The 21,508-nt window shown below is 43.2% G+C and overlaps 1 protein-coding gene across 1 annotated transcript; it reads right to left on the reverse strand.

Annotated features, from left to right (window-relative positions):
- Nucleotides 1-283: 283 nt before the first annotated feature.
- tinagl1 (tubulointerstitial nephritis antigen-like 1) lies at nt 284-20,764 on the reverse strand. Its single transcript, XM_079175728.1, has 12 exons — nt 20,647-20,764; nt 17,143-17,453; nt 15,350-15,416; nt 10,115-10,207; nt 9,898-10,012; nt 7,914-8,040; nt 7,376-7,526; nt 7,054-7,240; nt 5,641-5,686; nt 4,529-4,652; nt 1,903-1,948; nt 284-1,759 (listed from the first exon to the last, which is right to left on the reverse strand). Exons 2-12 carry the CDS (start codon nt 17,444-17,446, stop codon nt 1,592-1,594), a joined length of 1,428 nt encoding a protein of 475 aa, XP_079031854.1. The 5' UTR covers nt 17,447-17,453; nt 20,647-20,764; the 3' UTR covers nt 284-1,591.
- Between the last annotated feature and the right edge of the window lie 744 nt (nt 20,765-21,508).

Genomic DNA, 21,508 nt, shown 5'->3' on the forward strand with positions numbered 1-21,508 from the left:
AGACGTCACAAAGCAGTGTAGCAAAGAAAGGCACACGGCTGATAAGTTGGAAGGTGTTAAGTTTTCATACAAACACTAAAAACGAGAATATAAAGCCAAACAGCTCATATGCAACCTGTGTGTATCTGCGTTAGTTAGAAGTGGCTTTACATGTTTATTACATATGAAAAGCATCAAACTACAGACTCTGCAGTCAAAATATGAAGCACAGACCGGACTTTAGCAGCAGTACCCCCCCCCCCCCCCCCCCCCCCCCCCCCCGCCCTCCCCAACACCTCATCCTCCTCGCTGTGGTCAAACATTTACAACTATGTAGACGCTCAAGAAGAAAAGCGACTGAGTGATGAGTGTGTAATGAAAGTTAATACATACAGTACATCGTAAAACAAGTAGTAAAATAAAACTTCACAACATAACTGCGACAAAAAAATAACTTTCTTTAGCTCAAATTGTAACAGTGTACACAGAACGGAGCTAATTAAGACTACTATACACTAACACTTTCTTTCGAAGTGGTCAAAACAACTCTGTTTTTTTAAGGAATTACAATCTTTTTAACCTCTTAACGCATCAGGGATTCATCTTTTAAATGGGATTGTGGTGTCAAGAATGGCAGCATGGCTTTTATGTATATGTTCATTGTCAGTGGTGACTTTTCTTATCAAGTGTGACTTAAATTATTTATTTCACCTACAGCCAAATGATACATGTTTAATCTTATCTAATCTCAAGGGCTTAAGATTTAATTGAATTCATTATTGAATTGTAATCTTAACACTCCACATCAAATCTTCTACTGTTTCTAGTGTCAGATTCTACAAGTTTACTGGAATACGTGAGAAACTCGACAGCTATTAACTCCATTTAAGTGTCCTCTCTAAAACTGAGGGAATTAGCCGTACTGTGAACTCGGTATAACTGACAGTAAGTAAATGTCAGTAAGGTCATCTATGATATATTATCATGTTACACAGTTCAGCTGGGTGTGTCTCTTTGAAAGGGTCTGATGTCTGATTATCTGCCTCTCGGATATCCTCTTTTGCAAACTGTCCGTCTGAACTTGGGTCTGTCTAGAGTATAGATTCAGAAAAGACCAAGGTTTCAGGCGGACAAAGAAGGGCAAAGAAGAATAAACAGATCAGACTGAGCTTCTGCTTTTGTCATCACCCAGCTTTGACATGTCTCACCAGATATTACGTTGAGGATTCTGGGAAGTGTGGTCTTTGGATCAGTAGGTACCTGAGGTGCCTAAGTGTAAGGCGACGCAAAAGAGCGTCAGCTTAGTTGAGTTTCTTTGTTGTTTTGGTGCCATAAACCTTGAGTTACAGGAAGAGTGGGGAAGGTTGTTCTCTTAAACAGGGTAAAGATGGATGAGAAGAGGGGTTGTGTGGATCCCCAGAGTGAAGTAAGGTATAAAATGAGAGGGTTAAGGGGCTCTGGGGTTGATTTTGAGGCTGTCCCAGCCAACGTGATGCATAAGGGGATGTGCTGAAGTTCTGAGACTCTTGGTGTGGTTCTTCTCTGGGGTGAAAAACATCAATAGGTGGGATTAAAAACAAAAGGTCTCTGTAAGGGTTTTAACATCGTGTCTCTAAATGTGCCGGCGACGATGGTGGTGATGATGGCTGTGCATGTCCTCCATCGTGATTCTGCCCCACACACCAATCACAAACGTTTCAATCTCACACTCATTTTCCCCACGAGCGATACGGAAGTAGCCGTTCTCTCCCCAGTTCTTTCCCCAGGAGTTGGCAGCAATCTGAAAAAAAAAAGCATGGTCAAATTTAGTACGGATGAGTTAGATTCAAAGTTAAACAGTCCCTTTAAAATCTATTTTACATAAGAAAGAACAAAATATTTGAGCCAATTAAGGGCATGGGTATATTTTGCACTATGACTTACCCAATATTTTTTTGATGTCCCATCAAAGTTTCTCTCCTCTCCCCACCTGGTGCACAAAGCAGAGAGGATGGTTACTCAAAATGCATTAGAGCCAAAAAAACTGAAAAACAACTTATATAAAATGAACCTGTGGCAGAGGTGAAATGCTAATTTTAAGTATGGATGCTGCCCAACAAACATGTCAGCTGTAAACACGTCTCAGGAATGTGTTAACTTAGAACAACATCCTGAAAACAGAGTATTTAAGCCTGGACACCGCCTAGTTGCACTCCTACATCATTCCAAGCCAAAGAACACGGAATCCCCTTTTCCTTCGCCATTTCCGTACACCGGGTATGAAACAGGAAGGAGAGGGAAGGTTACGAGGACATGAACACCGCCTCAGTCCCGTCACAGAAAACAACACCAACGACGTCAAAATGCCCAAATATACATTTGTGAATCTGAACTTCAAGGCTTATTTTTAACCTTCTTCCTTGCTAGCAGCATTGTTCTCAGGAAACCTTGGCGAAAGGCCCATACATTCCCATCATGCCTTGCACTTTGCTCTTAGCTTAGCCATTGCCAACTTTTATACGCCTGCGTTGCTGCTCCTCATGATCAAAACATTCTCCCAAAGCAAATTCCCATCCTGTTTTTGCACTCGAGGCCTTTCGTTTCCCAAGAGACCAATCACTTGTTATCTTTCATAAGGGAAAGGATTGCTGGGAAATAGAGTGGCTGGCCTCTGGCTCTGCAAACTCAGTAGCCTGCCACCACAACACAGGCAGATGGTGCCAACCTTCTATCAGTGAGTGTATTTCTGTATGCAGTGTTTCCGCATCCAGAAGTCACATTGACCAAACGCCGACACATTAAAAACAGCTTTGTTAGCAAAGATGCAAACTACAATCTGAACCAGATTGGAGAGATGGGATTTGTGCTTGTGAGTAAGGGCACATTCACACCTATATGTGTGTGTGTGTGTGTGTGTGTGTGTAATCCCACATGCCTGCCTGTATATTTATTGGTATGGACAGAGCCAGACAGAATCGGACCACTGCTGATCACTTATCTGGCCTCCAATCAGCTCACTTGCTCATGCTGGGACAATGATGGGCATACCGCTGTGCCCATGTGCCCCGCCCTTCCCCAACGCCCCTCAACCCACCTCTGACCTCTTCTCCGAGGATTGATCCCCTCTCTCTGTCCGGTGCAGTCAGGATCAGCGGCCCAGACAATGCCCTTTCCACCACAGTGGACCTCAATGCTCTTTCCACAAACTTTCCCAGGCCCTGGGCTTAAAGGAACGCACCGCTATGGGATTTGGCCTATGAAAACACACTGATGCCTGTAGTTGGCAGGTTGGAGCTCAAAACACTATTTTCCGCCCGCCCTCATTCCGTCCCTAAACCCGTGTCGCTGCTACGTCCACATCCACTGACCAAGTGAGTGGTGAGGAATCACAGCGTCAGTGGAAGGAGCCAAAGAGCAGGAGGCATTCAGGACAGGTGGGAATCCACATCCTCATCCGCAGCATCACTTCACAAAATGCATACCTCCACGGTTTATTGACATGCTGTAGAGATGTAATTACAGTCCACAGTAGTGTGAGCCAGATATGAGTGTTGTGAAACATCCACAGGACATTTCAGAACATTGCATGCTTGTGAAGTATGTAGATAAAACTATCAAGCTAAGTGCAGCTTGGAGTGTTTATCATACACATACCTTTACATGCTATACGATGTCATAAATATAGTATTTTGTCTTCACCAACGGCCAAGCAGATTAAAACAGAGAGTTTTTATCATAGCTGAGATGCCATGTCTGTAGAAACTGATATTCGTGGACAAGCTCAGACTCTGTGGTACAGTCAACTGCTTACAAACACACATTCCTCAGCCACCATTAGACCCCCACTACAAGGTAGCTGCTCATTTTTGTAATTTGGAAAGGGAAACTAGTGAGTGGCAACGTATCGTTGTCTCGACAGACACAATTTAAAACCAGCTGGATGCCTCTTTACGGGTCAAAACCCCCCCCCACTGCTCTCCAAACCACAGATAAAAAGAGCAGTGAACTACTACCTGTCTGTCTGCGGACAGTCGAAATGATAACAAGAGTGTTTTGGATTGGATGTGGAGAGGAGAGAAAGAGAGGAAGCAGGACGGTCAATGGGTCAGATGTGTCATCTGGGGAGTGATGTTGGAGACACCACAGAGATGTGGCAGGAGAGCCAGGAGGACGGGGGAATAACGAGAGACAGATGGGTGGGGGCAGGTAATCCAGGTGTGTCGGCTGTCTACCCGCCTACATATTTGTGGTCACCGTAGTTACTAGATAGAGGAGCAGGATGGGGGGGGGGGGGGGCTCGTTTGGGGCAGACGGAGGAGTGGAGCCAAGGTGTGTCTCCAAGAGGGAAGCTTGTTGACGCGTACACCCTCGGCTGTGTGCAAACACACATGCAGGTGAAGCTTTGAATCAGGCAGCTACTCAATTGAAACCTGATTTGTCTTAAATAAACATTTGTTTCTGCCGAAATGGCATCAGTTGAACAAGAAGCAACAGTGAAACCAGACACATGGTGACTGGACTCGAGAGGGCAAATGAAACGAACAATGTTTTGCACTGTATGGTAACTTACCCAGTGATCCTGATTGAGTGTGTGCCGTGTTTGCGGTATTGTGGAGGTTTGGTGAAGCTGACATCAGTGTGCTTATAGATCCCATTCTTATAGACAAAGAAGTCCTCATGGACCTCCATAATAGCTGCAAGAACAAACGAGCAGGGAACATTAGTTGGTGGATAAAACACACACACACACACACACACACACACACAGGCAATATGACTATTTAGGCTGCTTGAACCCATTATTGAAGGGAAAGATCAACATCTTATTCAAACAACAATTAATCTCTAAGCAATTACCTAATTTCACCAAACAAATTCCAATTCCCCTCCTGAGTCACACATACCCAGACATCAGACAGGGCAGCAGTGTGTGTGTGTGTGTGTGTGTGTGTGTGTGTGTGTGTGTGTGTGTGTGTGTGTGTGTGTGTGTGTGTGTGTGTGTTTGTGTGTGAGCTGCACAGCTTAATTGTCTTATTCCAGCTCAACAGAAATAACTCTCCGGATGTACAGTTGATTCACTCTTTTGGAGGGCCACATGCACTAAATCCAATGGTCTGTAGCTGAGAACAGTGAGTGGACTCCTCATTTATAAACAACTCGCACAATGCGTGAGTACACACACACACACACACACACACACACTTCTAGGCCTTTGTATCAAAGAGAAGCTCAAAGGCAAAAAGGAAACTTGACATGAAGCCAATACGTTTTCTTGGACTGCTAAACAAGAAGCTGGCACAGGCTCATAGAGAATCACACACACACACACACCATCACACACACACACACACACACACTACACATGACTCCTCTATTCAAGTGTACTTGACAATGGTCCTGATGGGCACCAGACAGTGAGTCAGGCTAGTAAAGGAAGGTCAGTTCAACCACACTGACATGAAGGCCCATTATTTCTGACCAGGTGACTGGGGATCAAAGTTGAAACATAGGACAAAACCATCACGATGACAAGGTCAAACATGACATCATCCCAGGTCGGATGCCTAACATGAGGCTGTGTTTGAATTTATGTGTCCTGTGGGAGTATCTTGTTGTTTCGGTGTTATAAATAACACCCACTTGGGAGCAAATGTTGACACTAACATATTAACTTTGCCTTACCTTGCACAGGGCCATTATCCATAATCTCCTTCATGATCTCCTTTTCCTGAGAGAGACGATAGAAAGAAGAGTTTATAGGCAGAGGAGAGAGAGAGAAGGACAGGAAGATCATTACATGTTAGTGAAATGGAGAGGATGAAAACAACCCCCTGGATGTTAAAAGTCAGATAACAAGATTGAGTCCAGCAGGGACCCCTGGCCTTAATGCCTGGCTTATTGACTTCACAGGCCATCGGGAGACAGAAACAACAGGCTGTAATGATTCAGAGAGACATTAGCCGTCGTTTAGCAATGATGGATGCTGGCTGATAACACCACATGTCGGCTGCAGCTCAGCGGTCGACTTTGAATTGGAGGAGATGCAGCGAGCAGCATGCAGAGACGGCTTGTTACGTGATACTTTGTGCTACAAAGTGAGGCCAGAGGTGCTTTCTACATGACGAGAAGAACATTATCGATTTAGATCAGCCAGCTTTTAAAATTGTAAAATGAACATTACACTTTTATCACAGCAATTTGTAATTGTGCCTTCAAATGTCAACCAAGTAGAGCTCATAGTTTAATTATTCACTTATTTATTTCTCATTCTATAGAAAATACCAATATTTTGGCATTTTTTGTATGTTTATTTTCATTTGCAATTTTTCTATTCTAGAAATATATTTTTTACTCTTGCAGTACTTTGCCTGTAATTTAATTTCCTCTTATTATGGTTATTAAACACCAAGACAAAGTCCCTGTATGTGAATAACCTACTTGGAAACAAACCTTATTCTGATCAGTCACTCAACACTTTGCTCTCATATCGACTGACTCTGGTTTATTCAACTCACTATTGTAGCTGAGCATGAATGGATCACATTGATAATAGAAGGTAAACACAGAAATCTAATTCCAGATACACTTTTGATTCTTGATCTTTAGTAGATAATGACTATGGATGATGATAGTCTGCAAATTGGTTTAATTCACTCACTGGCCTGTATATCCAGTACATTATATCTGAATCTAACTACAGTAAGAACTGATTCAATTCTGTATTATATTTCAATCAACCATCCAAATCCTGAATCCAACTTCCTGGACCATGACAGTGGAAAAATGCAGGAAAACTCATTGCCCTTCATTGATTCAGTGCTGTCGAGCACTTAATCCTGTACATTTCCATGTTCATTCACGAAGGAGTCAAGCATGCACAAGGAAAGAGTGTGAAAACACATACTTTAATAAACACGTGGGAGAGATTATAGTCTACTGTAGCACGAGGAATTCCCAAAAATGTACAGCAAGCTTATTTAAGCTGCATGTTTACTGCAGTATTGGGAACATGTGCTGGTCGGTGTTGGAACTGATGAAGGAAATATGTACAGGGAACACCTGTTTATACATGTATTGTTTTGTGTTTGTGCTTACATTGGATGAGAGCCTGTAGGGCGGTGTGGACTGGTAGATGTCGTTTTGGTAGTTGTGTGTGTTGGGGCAGCGCTGCGTGGCCTGCCTCTTCCCCCGGCCGACGGAGCGACTCTGCATCATACAGCGGCCCACCTCCACTGGTGTCTGCTGCGGGGGCTGGTATGGATAACAGTTTTCTGTCACCACTCTGTGGAGGGAAGAGGAGAGATGGTAAGATGTGCCTAATCTTTAGAAGGCTGTTACCAAGTAATCGCCAAAAGGTATTGCATGTTGCTTTGCTTTCTTGTTTTCTACTGAAGATGAAATGAAGTGAAGTCTTTACCCTCTACGCCGGAGGTACCACCAGGCTCCATCGATGCGCCCCCCTTCACACCCTCCCTGATTGCGCGTGTCACAGGAAATAAGATTTTGTGGGGACAGCTGAGGAGTCATGTGACCCATTGACTGGATGGAGATTCTGTCTGATGCCACAGCTGGTGAAAATGACAAGCTTTATTACAAAATATCATGCTTAAAACCTTTTTGTTATTATTATTTTATTAAAACACTTTTCTATAATTGTAACAATTTGTGTCTTCAGGAGGCTAAAGTAATTAATTATAAATATCCATAAACATTTTGCAGGTGCTGGATAACAAATATCTGCACAGAAAGACAAGATATTTCAACTATAAACTTGAGGAAGACTTTTTGTGGTCAGCACATTGTCATGTCCATTTAAGATACAAGTATTGGGTATATAGTTTGTCTTTTTGAACCAATTTGTTGTGACACTTTCTCAAGTTTTTCTTCTATCTGCCCTTCCTTTACGTCTTATAATGATATCCCATATTTCCCTGCATTTTCTTCATGTGTTCTACCTGCAGTTGAGAAAGCCCAGGATGCAGCACAGTTGCCCTGGTCCAGCGGTTCGTGAATCTTTCCTGGCCACTTCTCTGCCGAGTTGAAGTAGAGCGGCAGACCGTCACTCTCAGGATCCATGTTCATCTGACAGAGAGGAAAAATTAGTCAAGTCAAGTGAATAGAGCTTCATCACCGTTACACTCTCACAGAACAAGTCTCATTGAGGAAACATCAAGTGGCAGACCACAATTTTTAAAGAAGGATTGAGAGCAAAATAGAGGAAATAGCGGTTTAAACCACCAACACAGAGTTGTAGCAGTGGGATTTACAATGTAATTATTTGCCCACAAATTAACAGCTGCAATTAAAGTACTTGTGGACGGCTTTGTACGACAAGTTTGGATCCCGGGCAGATTACATAAGTCTGCTAATCAACCCTCCAGTAGAAGGGACTTATTCACAAGCACTTAGGACCATTTGGCCCGGTGTCAATCTCTGTAGAATAGACAGGAACTTTGATCCCGATCCTCTCCATGAAAGCACGAGGCCGTTTGGTTACATTGAATGCGTCATTTGAACCAACCCAACTCTTTCATGGCGGCACCAATGTCACTGTGATGATAAATCCTAATTAGGATGATGGAGTGCAAATATCTTCCTGATAGCGCATGTTCACTGGCAGATGCTTTTCACATACCAAACATACTCAATCTATTAGTCTGCACTCGAGGTTGGACGCTCTCTTAAACTCTCCGTTATGTGTGATAACGGAGCACACACTTCTGTACAACTGACTTTCCTCCTCTCTCTCTCTCTCTCTCTCTCTCTCTCTCTCTCTCTCTCTCTCTCAAAGAGCCTGGCTCCTGTGCAGCATTCCTCCGATTAACAGCAAGGTATTCAAAGTACAAACTGCCACCTGATGCATAACTAAAGAATGTGCTGCTCGTCTGAGACGTGTAGTTGTGGAAGGTCAAGGTCCAAAAGACAGACACCTGAAACACCCGACCTAAAGGTTTGATAAAAGAGGGGAAATGTTCGGCAAGAATATGTCTCAATACATGAATTAAGTTAAGTAATTCATGAATTCATAATTTCCCATCCCTTACACAGGAGTCTACGTACAGACATGAAAGGACAGTGGGAGAGAGATATTTATGAATGGGCTGTCTCTGATCTGGTTCCTGGCACAGGTAGGGACACGCTGACAGCGGAAGGAGGGGGAGTTGTGAGGTTTTTAGGGTGGAAGTAGTCATGGAATGCTGGGAGAGGTAAACAGGGGGAGTGGGGATGGATGGATGGAGGTGGGGGGGTGCAGACTGAAGACGAGGTTTGCTCTTTATTCTCCAGGCAGCCACCATCCCCTCCATCTTTTCTATCTGATGTTTTGGTTCTGTTTTATGTAATCTGTCTGGGTGAAATATAAATAGAGACTGAGCGGATCAGAGTGGGCTGAGGTTCCAGCCAGAGTCGCCATCGCATACCAACAAGCCACCAGCGAGAAACGTTTTGATCAGCGCTCCTTTGTCGTAATAAGTTTCAAACCTGCATATCACTATAATATCACCATATCACTTACAGGAAGTATGCAGGAGCCTTTAAAGAAGTGACAGGCCACAACAAAACTGCAACAATTCACAAATATGACATCATACAGCTTCAGTGGGAACAACAAATACATAATATGTGACGTATGGGACTTTAAGGTGCTAAAGTAAAAATACTTTTTAAAGTGGAATTTTAAAGGGAAACCCTGGATTTAAGAGGTTACACCCAGTAACAAGTAACACGATATTCTTCAAATCCCTGTATGGAAATAGTCAGGTCAGAGGTTAAAGTTCAGCTACAAAACAGTGAGGATGGCAAGGTTTGTATGACTTGCTTCAGAATATGAGTATCAACACTGAATTTTGTGTCTGTGCCTTCGGGACATTGACCCAATTATTTCTTTCTTTGTCCTATCAACCCCAGAAGTACATTTTAGGGACGAATACTGTTCTGTACCTGCATCTCATTCATGTTCATAATAGTCCTGGAGGGTCTCTGTGTGCCCAGGCGGTAGCGGATGCCCTCGTCCAGAGTCATGCCGTAGAGCTGACTGTAGTTGTCTGCCTTCCATCTGAAAGCACAAACCAGGAAGAGAATGTGTTTGTCACCATGTGTGATACAAATCGTTTTGTAGAATATCATGTCATCAAGTATACGTGTTTGTTTGTTTTACCCATAGTTGCCTCTGTTAATGGCGTGGATAACGTCCGGCTCCATCAGACAGGCGTTCTGCTCACACTCCCATCGTCCTGTGGTCCCACATGTACTGCAGAGGACAGACAGACAGACATTAGGGACAAAGAGTTGAGACCATTAAAAGGCATTAGCTGCTGCAATTACACAAGTTATAATTTTCATATTTATGCTAAAGCCAGTGAGGTCAACCGCTAAAATAGAAGGACTATCTAAGACATAGACAAATATTCAAGGGCTCAGTGGAATTCCCAAATAAGAAGTTAATTGAGAGAAGAATGTCTGTAACTGGAAAAAAATGGAAAAAGAACAGGCGAGGGAGTGAGAAACAGAGGGAGAGGTTAAAGGAAACATTCAGCCTTTTAAGGCTGCAGAGCGAGGATCCATTTTTGGTCAGAAGGAAGCGAAGGAAAAGTCAAGAAGATAACAGAAGAGATAGAAGCAGGATATTAACTATGACGACAATGTAGACTTAGGGGATGCTCAAAAATAACTTCCAATGTGTACTTTCTGATGACTCACTGTGAAGAAGTGTGTGTTTGTCTGTCTGTGTGTGTGTGTGTGTGTGTGTGTGTGTGTGTGTGTGTGTGTGTGTGTGTGTAGCCAAACTAGTGGTGAAAGTATCAAGATCCTTCTTTACTTAAATAAAAGGACTATTAAATGTAAAATTCCTGCATTCAAAGTTTTATCGGCAAAAATAATCTAAATTTATCATATAGAATAAATGTAGTGGAGTAAAAAAGTGATTTCCCTCCAAAATGCAGTGAAGTATAAAATGGAAGTGCTTCATTAAAGTAAGATTACTTTAAAATTGTACCAGACAGAGAGATTACTCACACAGATGAGTCACCAGGCACTTCAGTTCACCTTCCGCTGATACTTCAAAGTAAATGATTCGCTGCAGCTAAATGTACAATTTCACACAAGAGTTCCCTAAACTTTCTGATTAATTGTTTGAAACTAGAATGATCTACAGGATATTCCACCACATATAGTTCCTAAATAGTCTGGACACAACAAAACAACTGAGGCCTGTCCTTTATAAACTCTATATTTTCCGACCAGGATGGAATAGAATAATAAAGAATAAATACAGAGATAATGCAGTGATTTACACATGACTTTTCAAAATCATAAAACTATTGGTGGGTCAAAATGTATTCAGTAGATATTCTTCAATGTCATGCTGTTTCATAATTAATTGTCTATTAATAACAAATATGAATGAGTTATATAATTAATATAGCTTAATATTTTGGGAAACACACATTCTGCCTATACAATAAATATGAAGCTACAGCCAACAGCTAGTTAGCTTGGCTTAGCTTAGCATAAAGACTGGAATCAGGGGGAAACAACTAGTCTGGATTGGTCCAAAGGTAACACAATCTGCCTACCAGCAACTCCAGAGCTCAATAATTAACACAATGTATCTTGTTTCTATAATCAGGATTTAGTTTTAGTCGTTATGCTAACCTAAGCTAACTGACTGGATAATTTCCTAAAATATCAAACTATTATAAGTCTATCATAGCACGCTTTATCAGTAATGAAAAATTCCGTTGCTCTCTGTATCTCAAAGTTGGTCTGCTTTGACGCATTAATCCTGACTGGACGAGATTCAGGTAATATGCAGCATTTAAATGAAATGCAAACACGCTAGATTCTTTCATTACTCTTTGGAGACTTGGAGATTTTAAAACTTTATTGATGTTTTCTTGGTGTCTCGGTTGTGACTGTAAACATTATTTTTCCCAGGTCCCTCTTTCTAAGACTAAATAAAGTTACTAAGCCACCAAAAATAAACAGCTGCAAGGTCAGCCGCTGTTTCAGGAATAACATAATAAATGGGTGCATTAGCGAGAGAGAAAGAATGAGGGGTGTTTCCCACAGAGGCGTGTATAGACGTCCAACCATAAAGTCTTCTGTACATTTTAGACATCATGTTTACAGGGAGGAGAGCCTGCTCATTAAACACACACACACAATGATGAAGAGGCCAAATTCCCCTTCAGTCACACTGAACCTACAGAGTGTGTATCACCTCTCATACTGCACTCCTCCCTGCTGGGTCTCTGAGACACGACCAAAAACAGCGGTCAAGCACACACACACACACACAGGCACAGCGGCAGAGTTTAAACCAGGACCGTCTAATGGCTGTGACTGGAGGAAAGAGACAATGACCTTTCACCTCTCCCTCTAGCAGGAACACATACATGCAACACTGGACATGCACACAGGGACGGGCATAATGACAGACTCACGGAGACACGGGGACAGTGTCAGTGAAAGGCCATATTTCACATTCTCCGTCACGCCCTTTATTAGAGAAAGACACCATCTTCACTTCTGGGACCGCACACACACACACACACGTGCACACACACATAGAAATACACACACCTGGATGCCATGCGGTGCATTGTCTTGGCAAATCTTGCCGGATCAGTAGGAGCAACAGAGCCATGCTCTGCGTTCAGATATGACGTATCTACTTAATCTGAGAAACTAGACAACAATTTAGAAAGTCCAAGCTGGCATTGGCTGTTGTCCAATCTGAAGTACACGCTGAAAGAGCAGAGCTGCTGCCAAATCATGACAGAGATAGTTGCTCCTTCAGGGCTGTGTGAGCAGGAGGCGTCGCGTTTCAGATCGGTTGGAGCAGATAAAGAGTTATCAAGACGCAAACAGCTCAGGGAAGGAAAAGGTCTCCGCTGGGTTTAATACTTCATGCTAACTCCGGTTGTGTTTCTATGCTTTCTAGCACTGAGACAATCTGCCCAGGAGTTATTTCAAGCTAAAAGATAAAGTTTTACAGATTGTGACACTGATGGTCAAAGAGCAGCTTTTTATTGACCGTATCAGTGACGTTTGGCCAGCGGTTAGAGAAGACATGTAGGAGGTTAGATAACAGTGAGCGGGAGCTTGATCACTGCTAATGAGAGACTTTTGGAGGGAAAAGAGGGAGAGTGGCCTGTCAACTCAAAGCGGAAGCCCTCTCCTCCACCCTGCAGCCCTGATTCGGAGAGGTGGGAGGACGCAAATTTGGGAAATTAATAAGTGGAGAGAGTAGGAGGAGGAAAAGGGAGTGTGTGTGTCCCTCCGCGCCAAAGCTGTGGTGCAATTTCTCAAGCATCCATGTGTATTGCCTTAACAAGCATGTGTGAGAGCGTATGTGCATAAGACCCTGTTGTTTGCCAGTGAAAGGGAGAGTTAGCACATAAATGATGTTTTCTGGTGAACTAGGACACTGGAGGTTGTTTTTTAACATGCAGCTTCCACACGTATTTCCTTTAAGGAGAAATGTTTGCCCTGCCATTTATCAACTGCCAACCTGGCCTATCTATCAGACCTTTTAAGTCAAACCTAATTGAGCTGCAATGATAAAAGTCATACTTCAGGCCTACCAGATTGACACAGTGCAGCTTTTGGAGTCAAACAGCTGCTAGGTTTTAAGTGGAGATCAGCGGGGTCAGGGTTAGACATGTCATGACAAACAGTGTGTTCTTGATGCATGAGGATGAATATAATAGGCATGCACAAATGGATGTTAAATCAACATTGGTGTTCATGTTCACACACGTACAAAGGGTCTTTGCGGAACATCAAATGACACAGACGAGAGAAACCGCAGTAGAGGACAGGTGAGGTATTAAATGTCCCCTTTTTCCTGTCTTCTCTCACTTGACCTCCTCCGTCTCCTTCCTCTAGTAGGTCAAGATCTGCTTTACCTCTCCTTGACTGTTAATATGATCACGCAGAAAAATGTGAACAGCCACATGGACTCTGGTGCCCTAAGGCTGTAGAAGGCCATGGAGATAAAAATGCACTTTGCTGCCACTGAGAGCTAATCTAAAATAATGTTTTCAGAACAGCTTGAGCTCATGTCAAGGTCGTAAAGTGAAGAGATGTTTGGGAAATTTGTCCAGTTGGAAACATAATACAAGATTGCCACGGAGCTCTAATCAAAGAGTCAAAACAAGAATATAGGAGCTTCGTAGTACAACATCCAGCCTCACTTTTGTGCATTAGAGGAGAGTGGATCTGTATCCACATCAAAGTCAGAACAGTTCAGGGGATCAAAAGATAGTCTCTTTCAATTAAGGTGAAATCGACCGTGTTACTCAGTAGGCCTGCGGGATATGAACGGCACTGTTGGAGAAGTTGGCACTCACAAACACACAGCTACTAGATGGGAAACTTTAGCATGGGGCCTGTTTTGATTTAGTTATGCAGCTACTGTTCCTCCTGTTACAGACACAAACTACCAAGCTTTTCTTCACAACAGATCATAACAGAGAAAGCTTTGGAATGAATAATAACCGACTTTATGTTCAATACATGGACTCTTAAGTTTAAAAACAAGACGAGATATTGTTCTTAAAACAAAGCAAACTTTAAGTGTGTTTTTTTTCCTTTTCTATCGCATTACTCTCACACTGAACTATAGGCCTTTTTCACAGCAGACATTTTGACTTGTCATAGCAGGAAAAGTATGACTAACATTAACGATGGCTCCGTTCTATTAAAGTGTCCCAGTAAACCATCACAGTGAGCCAGCACGCACAATACCAGTACCCGGAAACTGAAGCAGCCAAATGGAATTCCGTCGTCATTCATTTTATTTTTTTACACCTGTGCTCTTCCTACTGTTTGTATTCCTTAGAAGAAAAATGACCTGTTGCAGACAAAGAGGTATGACGCACAGTAGAGGAAGCGGAAGTAGACAGGGTCAGTGTGTGTGTGTGTGTGTGTGTGTGTGTGTGTGTGTGTGTGTGTGTGTGTGTATATAAAGATATGAAGATCATGTGAAAAATATGGATATAAAAACTGAATATGATGCTACCAGTGTTTTTATTACTACACATGCAGTGCACAGACATGTTTCGTGAACCCACCAACTACAAATCCCAGAGGTTTTAAGAACACAAAGCACTGTATGTCAGCATGAAATCAGGAGAAAACACACATCTACAATTTGTTTCAATGGTGCATCCACAACAACTTGGCATCTTGGGCTTCAATGTGTCACTCGGCATATGCATGCATTGGTTCGTGTGAAGTGTTAGAACAAGTATACACAGAGCATTTAGATAAAGTGAGGGGAGCCATGTTTTTCAAGCTTCAAGCCACTTAAAAGGACATTTAAGGGAAAGCCCAGGATTTAAGAGGTTGAAAGAGAAGTTAGAGGAAGAAAGAGAGGGTAACATACCATAAATTGCAGTTCTCTTTGTACGTTTGCCCAGAAAAGAACTTGTTTCCATTTCTTTCACAGGTGCCTGCGAGGAGACAAAGCGGGGTAACTTAATATATAAGCAAATACACAAATGGGAGACAGAGATGCACTTATATTTAAAGCACTCACACTTAATATGATACAAACATACTGACCAAATTCAATCACCATAAATAAAAGGGCAATCACTAACTCCTCAGGTGTGTGTGCAGAGTGTTTACGTCTTTGTGAGAGTGTACACACACAGAATATATGTGAGTTCTAAGGAGCTCTGAGCTCCAGTAATCCAGTGTAGGAATGTGGCGTTAGCTTCTTTCTTGCCTTCCCAGGCTTCCTGGGCCTTCGTCATGCTTTAACCAGCTTACGCTCTACTTCACCACCTCTAGTGAGACCGAGGGAAAGGGCCACAGAAGAAACCTACCATTACGTCCACGACTAAGCACCAGAAAATCATTAACATTTGTGAGCTGCAATGGTCCACTCGGCGCCGTCACAAACAAACCACAAACAAACACAGCATTAGCATTTCTTCTTGGAATGAATTTGAAGTTTGAACCCCGCTTACTTACAGCTTGTGAAACGATACCGGAGTTGGCCAAAATATTCACAATGAGGTTTATCTACATACTGATTTACAGTGGAAGGTGCTGTCAGTGTGGGTCTCGTACGGAATTTACGGCATGAGCCGGCTGAGAATTTACAGTGTGAGCAGGTTTCCTTGTCTCTGGTGTGAGGCCCAGAGCTGATTGTGTGATTTATGACTGAGGCCCTCTGTTACCCATCATCCCCCTCACAGCTGTCTCACCCAGTCTGTCACAACTCAGTTACTGCAGAGCTGAAGAGGGTGAAAAGTTACTCATTGACATAGAAGGACTTTATATAGAGGACTCCTGTTGAACTGAATGTACGTGGTTTCAATGTAAAAAGTTACATTGCATGAAGGAGGCATTAGCTGTGTAGTCGGATATGTGTGTGTGTGTGTGTGTGTGTGTGTGTGTGTGTGTGTGTGTGTGTGTGTGTGTGTACACTCTTAAACATGCATTAGTGTCCCACCCCGTGACACCCCTACCTTGTCGTCCAGGTAACGCATACCTGTAACGACCCCTCTGTCTCCCGTCCCGCACCCGTTGTCTGTCCCCCCCCCTCCCTCCGCATACCCCACATTCTTTCTCTTGACCTCCATTCATCCCTCCATCCACCCCTCCTCCCTCCCTCTGTCTGTCTGGGTTAATAAGAAGCCTACTGTTCCCTGCTCTGTTTGCAGGTAGTCCTCTGCTGTCACAGGCATATTTTACACCTCTGCAATGAGAGAATGGAGTTATAACTGTGTGGGGAGTCCAAATGGGGTCAACTCAACAGTTAGATAGACGGTAAAATGAGCTAAATCTGAACTTTTCAGGGGAGGGTATTGTAATTTCAATCTTTGCTGAAGGGAGGGTAATCTGACTTTTTTGGGAGAGCAGGGGAGGGTCTTTTATTTTTCTCTCATCCCAAATTTATACTTTATTTCAGCCTTACCTTCTAAGATTTATTAATGAAAAATGGGCCGAACAGACATCAAAAAGAAGGTGTTCATGTGTCCAATAATTGTCGTACGGTCCCTTATCTTCAGCACGTTTCTTTCTTGTGAGTTTAAGAAAGCAGGTATGTAATTGTAATTTCAAGTGTCCTGCTGCTCTCTGACTGACTTTGACTAACTACGACAGGCCCTCACACACCTGCAAAACTCACCGATGCACAAACTCATTCGCTTGTGCACTTTTACTTACCTATGAAAGGCGGCTCCACGCCGAGACAATGTCCCCAGAAGTCAGGGCAGCAGTCAGCGATGGTCCGGTTGCAGAACAGGTCGCAGTAGCAGATGGTGTCCAGGTAGGGAACCGTGCACAGGTCGTCTCTGCCGGGGCAGCAGCCTCCTCTCCTCTGGCAGTAGGAGCCGAACGGGTCCCTGATGCCTCCAACATGGAGCGGACTGGCGAGCTCCCTCTTGGTCCTTCTGGACAGGACTCTTTCTTCAGCGCTCGCTCCCACCACCAGGAGCAGCGCCGCCACAGACAACAGTAAGAGCTTCATGATAAATCTGTGAAAGGAAAGACACAGGATTGCTAGATGTTAGGTAAAGGTAACATGATTTAATACATGCCTTTCTACAATCCATTCTAGCAATGGACATTTACATGAGGGAGCAAAAAAATTGGCCTGCTTTTCCCCACAAGAGACAAATTCTTCGCACTCCACCGGAAGAGATGGGAAAAGGTCGCACTGTGAGCAGCATAATTGGGGTATGACTGCTGCCAACACATTATCCACCTCCCGCTGTGTAATTCACAAACACACTGACGCATATGCACTTAGTAGCACTCACACACGCACACACACACACACGCACACGCCCACGCACACACAAGATACATTTAAACAGACCTCGCAGGAAACCCACGTGGTCCTTGGAGATCCTCTGCTTATTTTTCCAACTTTCCTTTCAAGCATCCAAAACAAACAGCAGCTAAATATGTAAATGCACTCAGCAAGAAAGTGAGGGAAAACAAGAATGTGATGAGGCCTTTAAACATGTTGAATGATGCATGATGGGGTCGCTTCAGGTCTCAGGTGAAAGGTTCTCAGCCCTTAATGTGGGTCCCACATTATACTATATCTTTCCTTAGTGCGTGCTGGCACAAAAACAGTCAGTCCTGAACTGTTATTATTTTCACTAATGCAGTGACACATACATCCAGGTGCACTGCAATCACCCTGTAATTAAATGTTTTACTTTATCTATGAGGGACCTGCCAGTGCAGTTACTAGTGTGAGGGAGGGGACGTTATTGTCCCAGATTAGCATGCTATCTCAGTCCCGGAAATAAAGTAATGTCCTGCTGTCAAAGCTAATCTGTCACACTCGAGGAAATTGTCTGAATGAACAGACACAGCCCACAGTATTAATGGTCCTCAGAGACAATAGTGGTTATCTAAAAGCCATGCTGGGGCACAGTAACAGGGCAGGTGGAGGGAAACTACATGATCACACTTGTGCTCCGGCTGGTGACTCTGGTATTAACGGGCACAGTCAAGAAAAAAAAATCAACACTTTGAGTGATTTAAGAAATTAAACACGTCAATCATTTTACAAACTGCTATCAAAGGAACATCCACGCATTGTGTCACCTGATCTTGATTTATTTTTTTTGTCAGTAACTTTGAAGCAAGAAGGTGATACAGTTACTCTAATGGTTTTAATCGTCACACTATTTATTTTCTTGTATAAGTGTACACACATGAAACACCTTCAATGACCAGAGTTAGTGTGTGTGTGTGTGTATGAACGAGCAATCCACAACTCTCACACTTAACAAAATGTCAAACAAAATCATCCATAGGTGTGGTTTATTGTGTGGATGCATGTGTGTGTGTGTGTGTGTGTGTGTGTGTGTGTGTGTGTGTGTGTGTGTGTGTGTGTGTGTGTGTGTGTGTAGGTGTGTGTGTGTGTGTGTGTGTGTGTGTATTGGTCTCAGGTTACTGAATGTGTGAGTCCTAATGGGGCCGGACAAAGACAAGGGGTTGGAACGCTGCTTACATAAATAGCATAATTAATTATCCAATCAGATCTCAGAGCACAATGGACACTCTGCACATAAAGCAGAGCTCCGGAAAAGATCTTTGCTGTCCTGCTTTCTGCATGACTGCCCCTTTAGTCGAAACACATACACACACACACACACACACACACACACGCATATGGCAGCATGGGATGAGCAGGTCTCCTCCTTAACACAAGTGTTTTGTTGTGACAGACTGAGCAGTAGTGCAATAAAACGCCCACCAGTCTGCTCAACAAGCTGCTGAGGCCTTTAGGTCCAACTGGAAGTGTATTTGATTGTGTTTGGTACAGTTCTCAGCTGAAGCGAAGAGATTTAAGCTGATGGGTCCATCTTCTTAGCTCCTTTTTGTCTTATGAAACAAGGTTGAGAAGCTGCCATATGGCCCATCAGTGCTCCAGACAGCTGTAGCCAAGCTACTGATCCCACACTGCAGCCACAGGACAGAAGAGAAAGGGCAACGCACCCACACACACACACACACACACACACACACACACAGACATGCATAAAGTACACACACATCAAACAGTAGAAGTAGAAGAACTGCACTGTCGCATGTCTCAGCTGGACCTTCATCACCGCTTCAGGAACGTGTTCACAACTTTTACCTGCTTGTTCTCAGTAAACTGAGCAACGCTGTGAGGAATCTCCGACAATGTCGAAAACCCAGACAGTTATTTATTAATAGGTCAGTTCACCGACATTATATAACATAAGAGCGGCACCTCCTTGTAAAAACAGCGTCCAGATTAGTCTTGACAACGCACAGACCTCGATGTGAACACAAACACTTCTCCTACAGATGATAGCCTCTATAAAAGCTTTTAACAGCATGTTGAACAATTTAAACGTAATGTCATGTTTTCAAATGTGTTCATCCCTCCATTGTATTGAATCAACATCTGGACAACTAAAAACCTGAACTATCTGCATGGCTACTAGAGGTACATGAAAAAAAAAAAGCACCAAACCTTTAATGATATACTTCTTCCTTTGACCCCCACTCTCACTTTCCTGCACACAGCTGAACTTTGAGATATCACTGCACCACCCAACAGATAATTCAGGCATCTTGGCTCAGTGTATCTGCGTAAAAGCCCTTTTTAGCTCCCTCTCACACAGTCCTTGACGATTATTTGTCCAGCTCTATTTTTAAGACACCCGCCAGGTCAAGGAGAGCACAGAGACCATTTATAATACCGTGCAGGTGTCTCATGAGGCCAGCACCCTTAACAGGTGAGCGACGGGATAACTGGTCTTTGTGTGTTAACAGTCTCGTTGTGAATTACACAAGAGGAGTCACCACAAACTCATTGTTCTCAATAACCTCTTTAAATTCAATCGCAGCCTCCCACTCGTATTCTTGAACCTATTAATAACTTGAATATTGTATCCGACAATCCCACACCCAAAAGGTAAATATATCCAAACAGTAAAGACTTGACTTAAGTTCAGTGCTTATGGCCACATGAAGCACAGTGGAATTCATCTTAAAATAAATAATGATAGGCAAACATACATCAAAAGAGTTTAAAAGATCCCATAATTCATGAAGATATTTAAAGTAACATGAGATCATTATCAACCGTACTGTGACGTTGAGCCTGCACCTGCCTGGAGTCTGGTATTAAAGAGGGCTGCTGTTTGAAAAGTGAAGAAAACTTTTTGCTACCTTGAGAGAGAAATGCTGGCGTGGTAATCCGATAAAAAGCTGTTTGCTGGTGTGTTGCTCAGGAAGTCATCCAGGTAGAGAGGTAAAAAAGTCTGTCTCTCTTGTCTCTGTTCCTTACTCTCTCACTGGATCTGCTCTGTCTGACTCTGTCTTCTCTATATACAGGCAGTAAGAAGGACTAACCACTCCCCCCCCTGACCCCCCTTCACTCTCTGCCCTGTGCCTGCTTCACTGCCTCAAATCTTCTCTCTCTCTCTCTCTCTCTCTCTCTCTCTCACACACTTTCCCTTTGCTATCTCTTCATGCCTTTCCTCTCTTTATCAGAATGTAAACCTCCAATCTGAAAGTGAAATGGTTTGCACTCATTGACATTTACTCTTTCCTCAGGTTTCTTCTTCTATATTCTTTCTGCTTTCACTAACAGCAGCGGCGGTTTCCCCTCCACTGTATCTGTGGCTTTTCCCTGCAGGGCCAAATCTACTTGTCCCTCTGTGGTAGACATAGTGGTCGGTACTGCTGACCTCCATCTAGTGGTCACGGGTTGCATATCGTCACGTCAGGCAGCCAGGAAATTATGGGATAGCCCGTAAAAAGACCTCCCAGCTTCTAGAAACGTACAAACTGGCCTCCGGAGGTGGAGTTTTGGCAGGTGTTTTAGGCAGGCCATGTACTCTGAATGTACTAGATATTACAGATGTTTTCTTTCTGCATGAGCCACGTGTCTGGAATCTGTTTACACCATTTGCCTCTAGTTTGTAACATCTTCTCTTCAACCTGAAGGGATTCAGTTCAGGAAATTGTAAAGGGTTAGAGGCTTTTTTTGACTTGCTTTATCGCATCAACATCAAAGCGTTTTGTTATT

Source organism: Pholis gunnellus (assembly GCF_910591455.1).
Source record: "Pholis gunnellus genome assembly, chromosome: 16".
In the NCBI taxonomy this organism is placed as follows: Eukaryota; Metazoa; Chordata; class Actinopteri; order Perciformes; family Pholidae; genus Pholis; species Pholis gunnellus.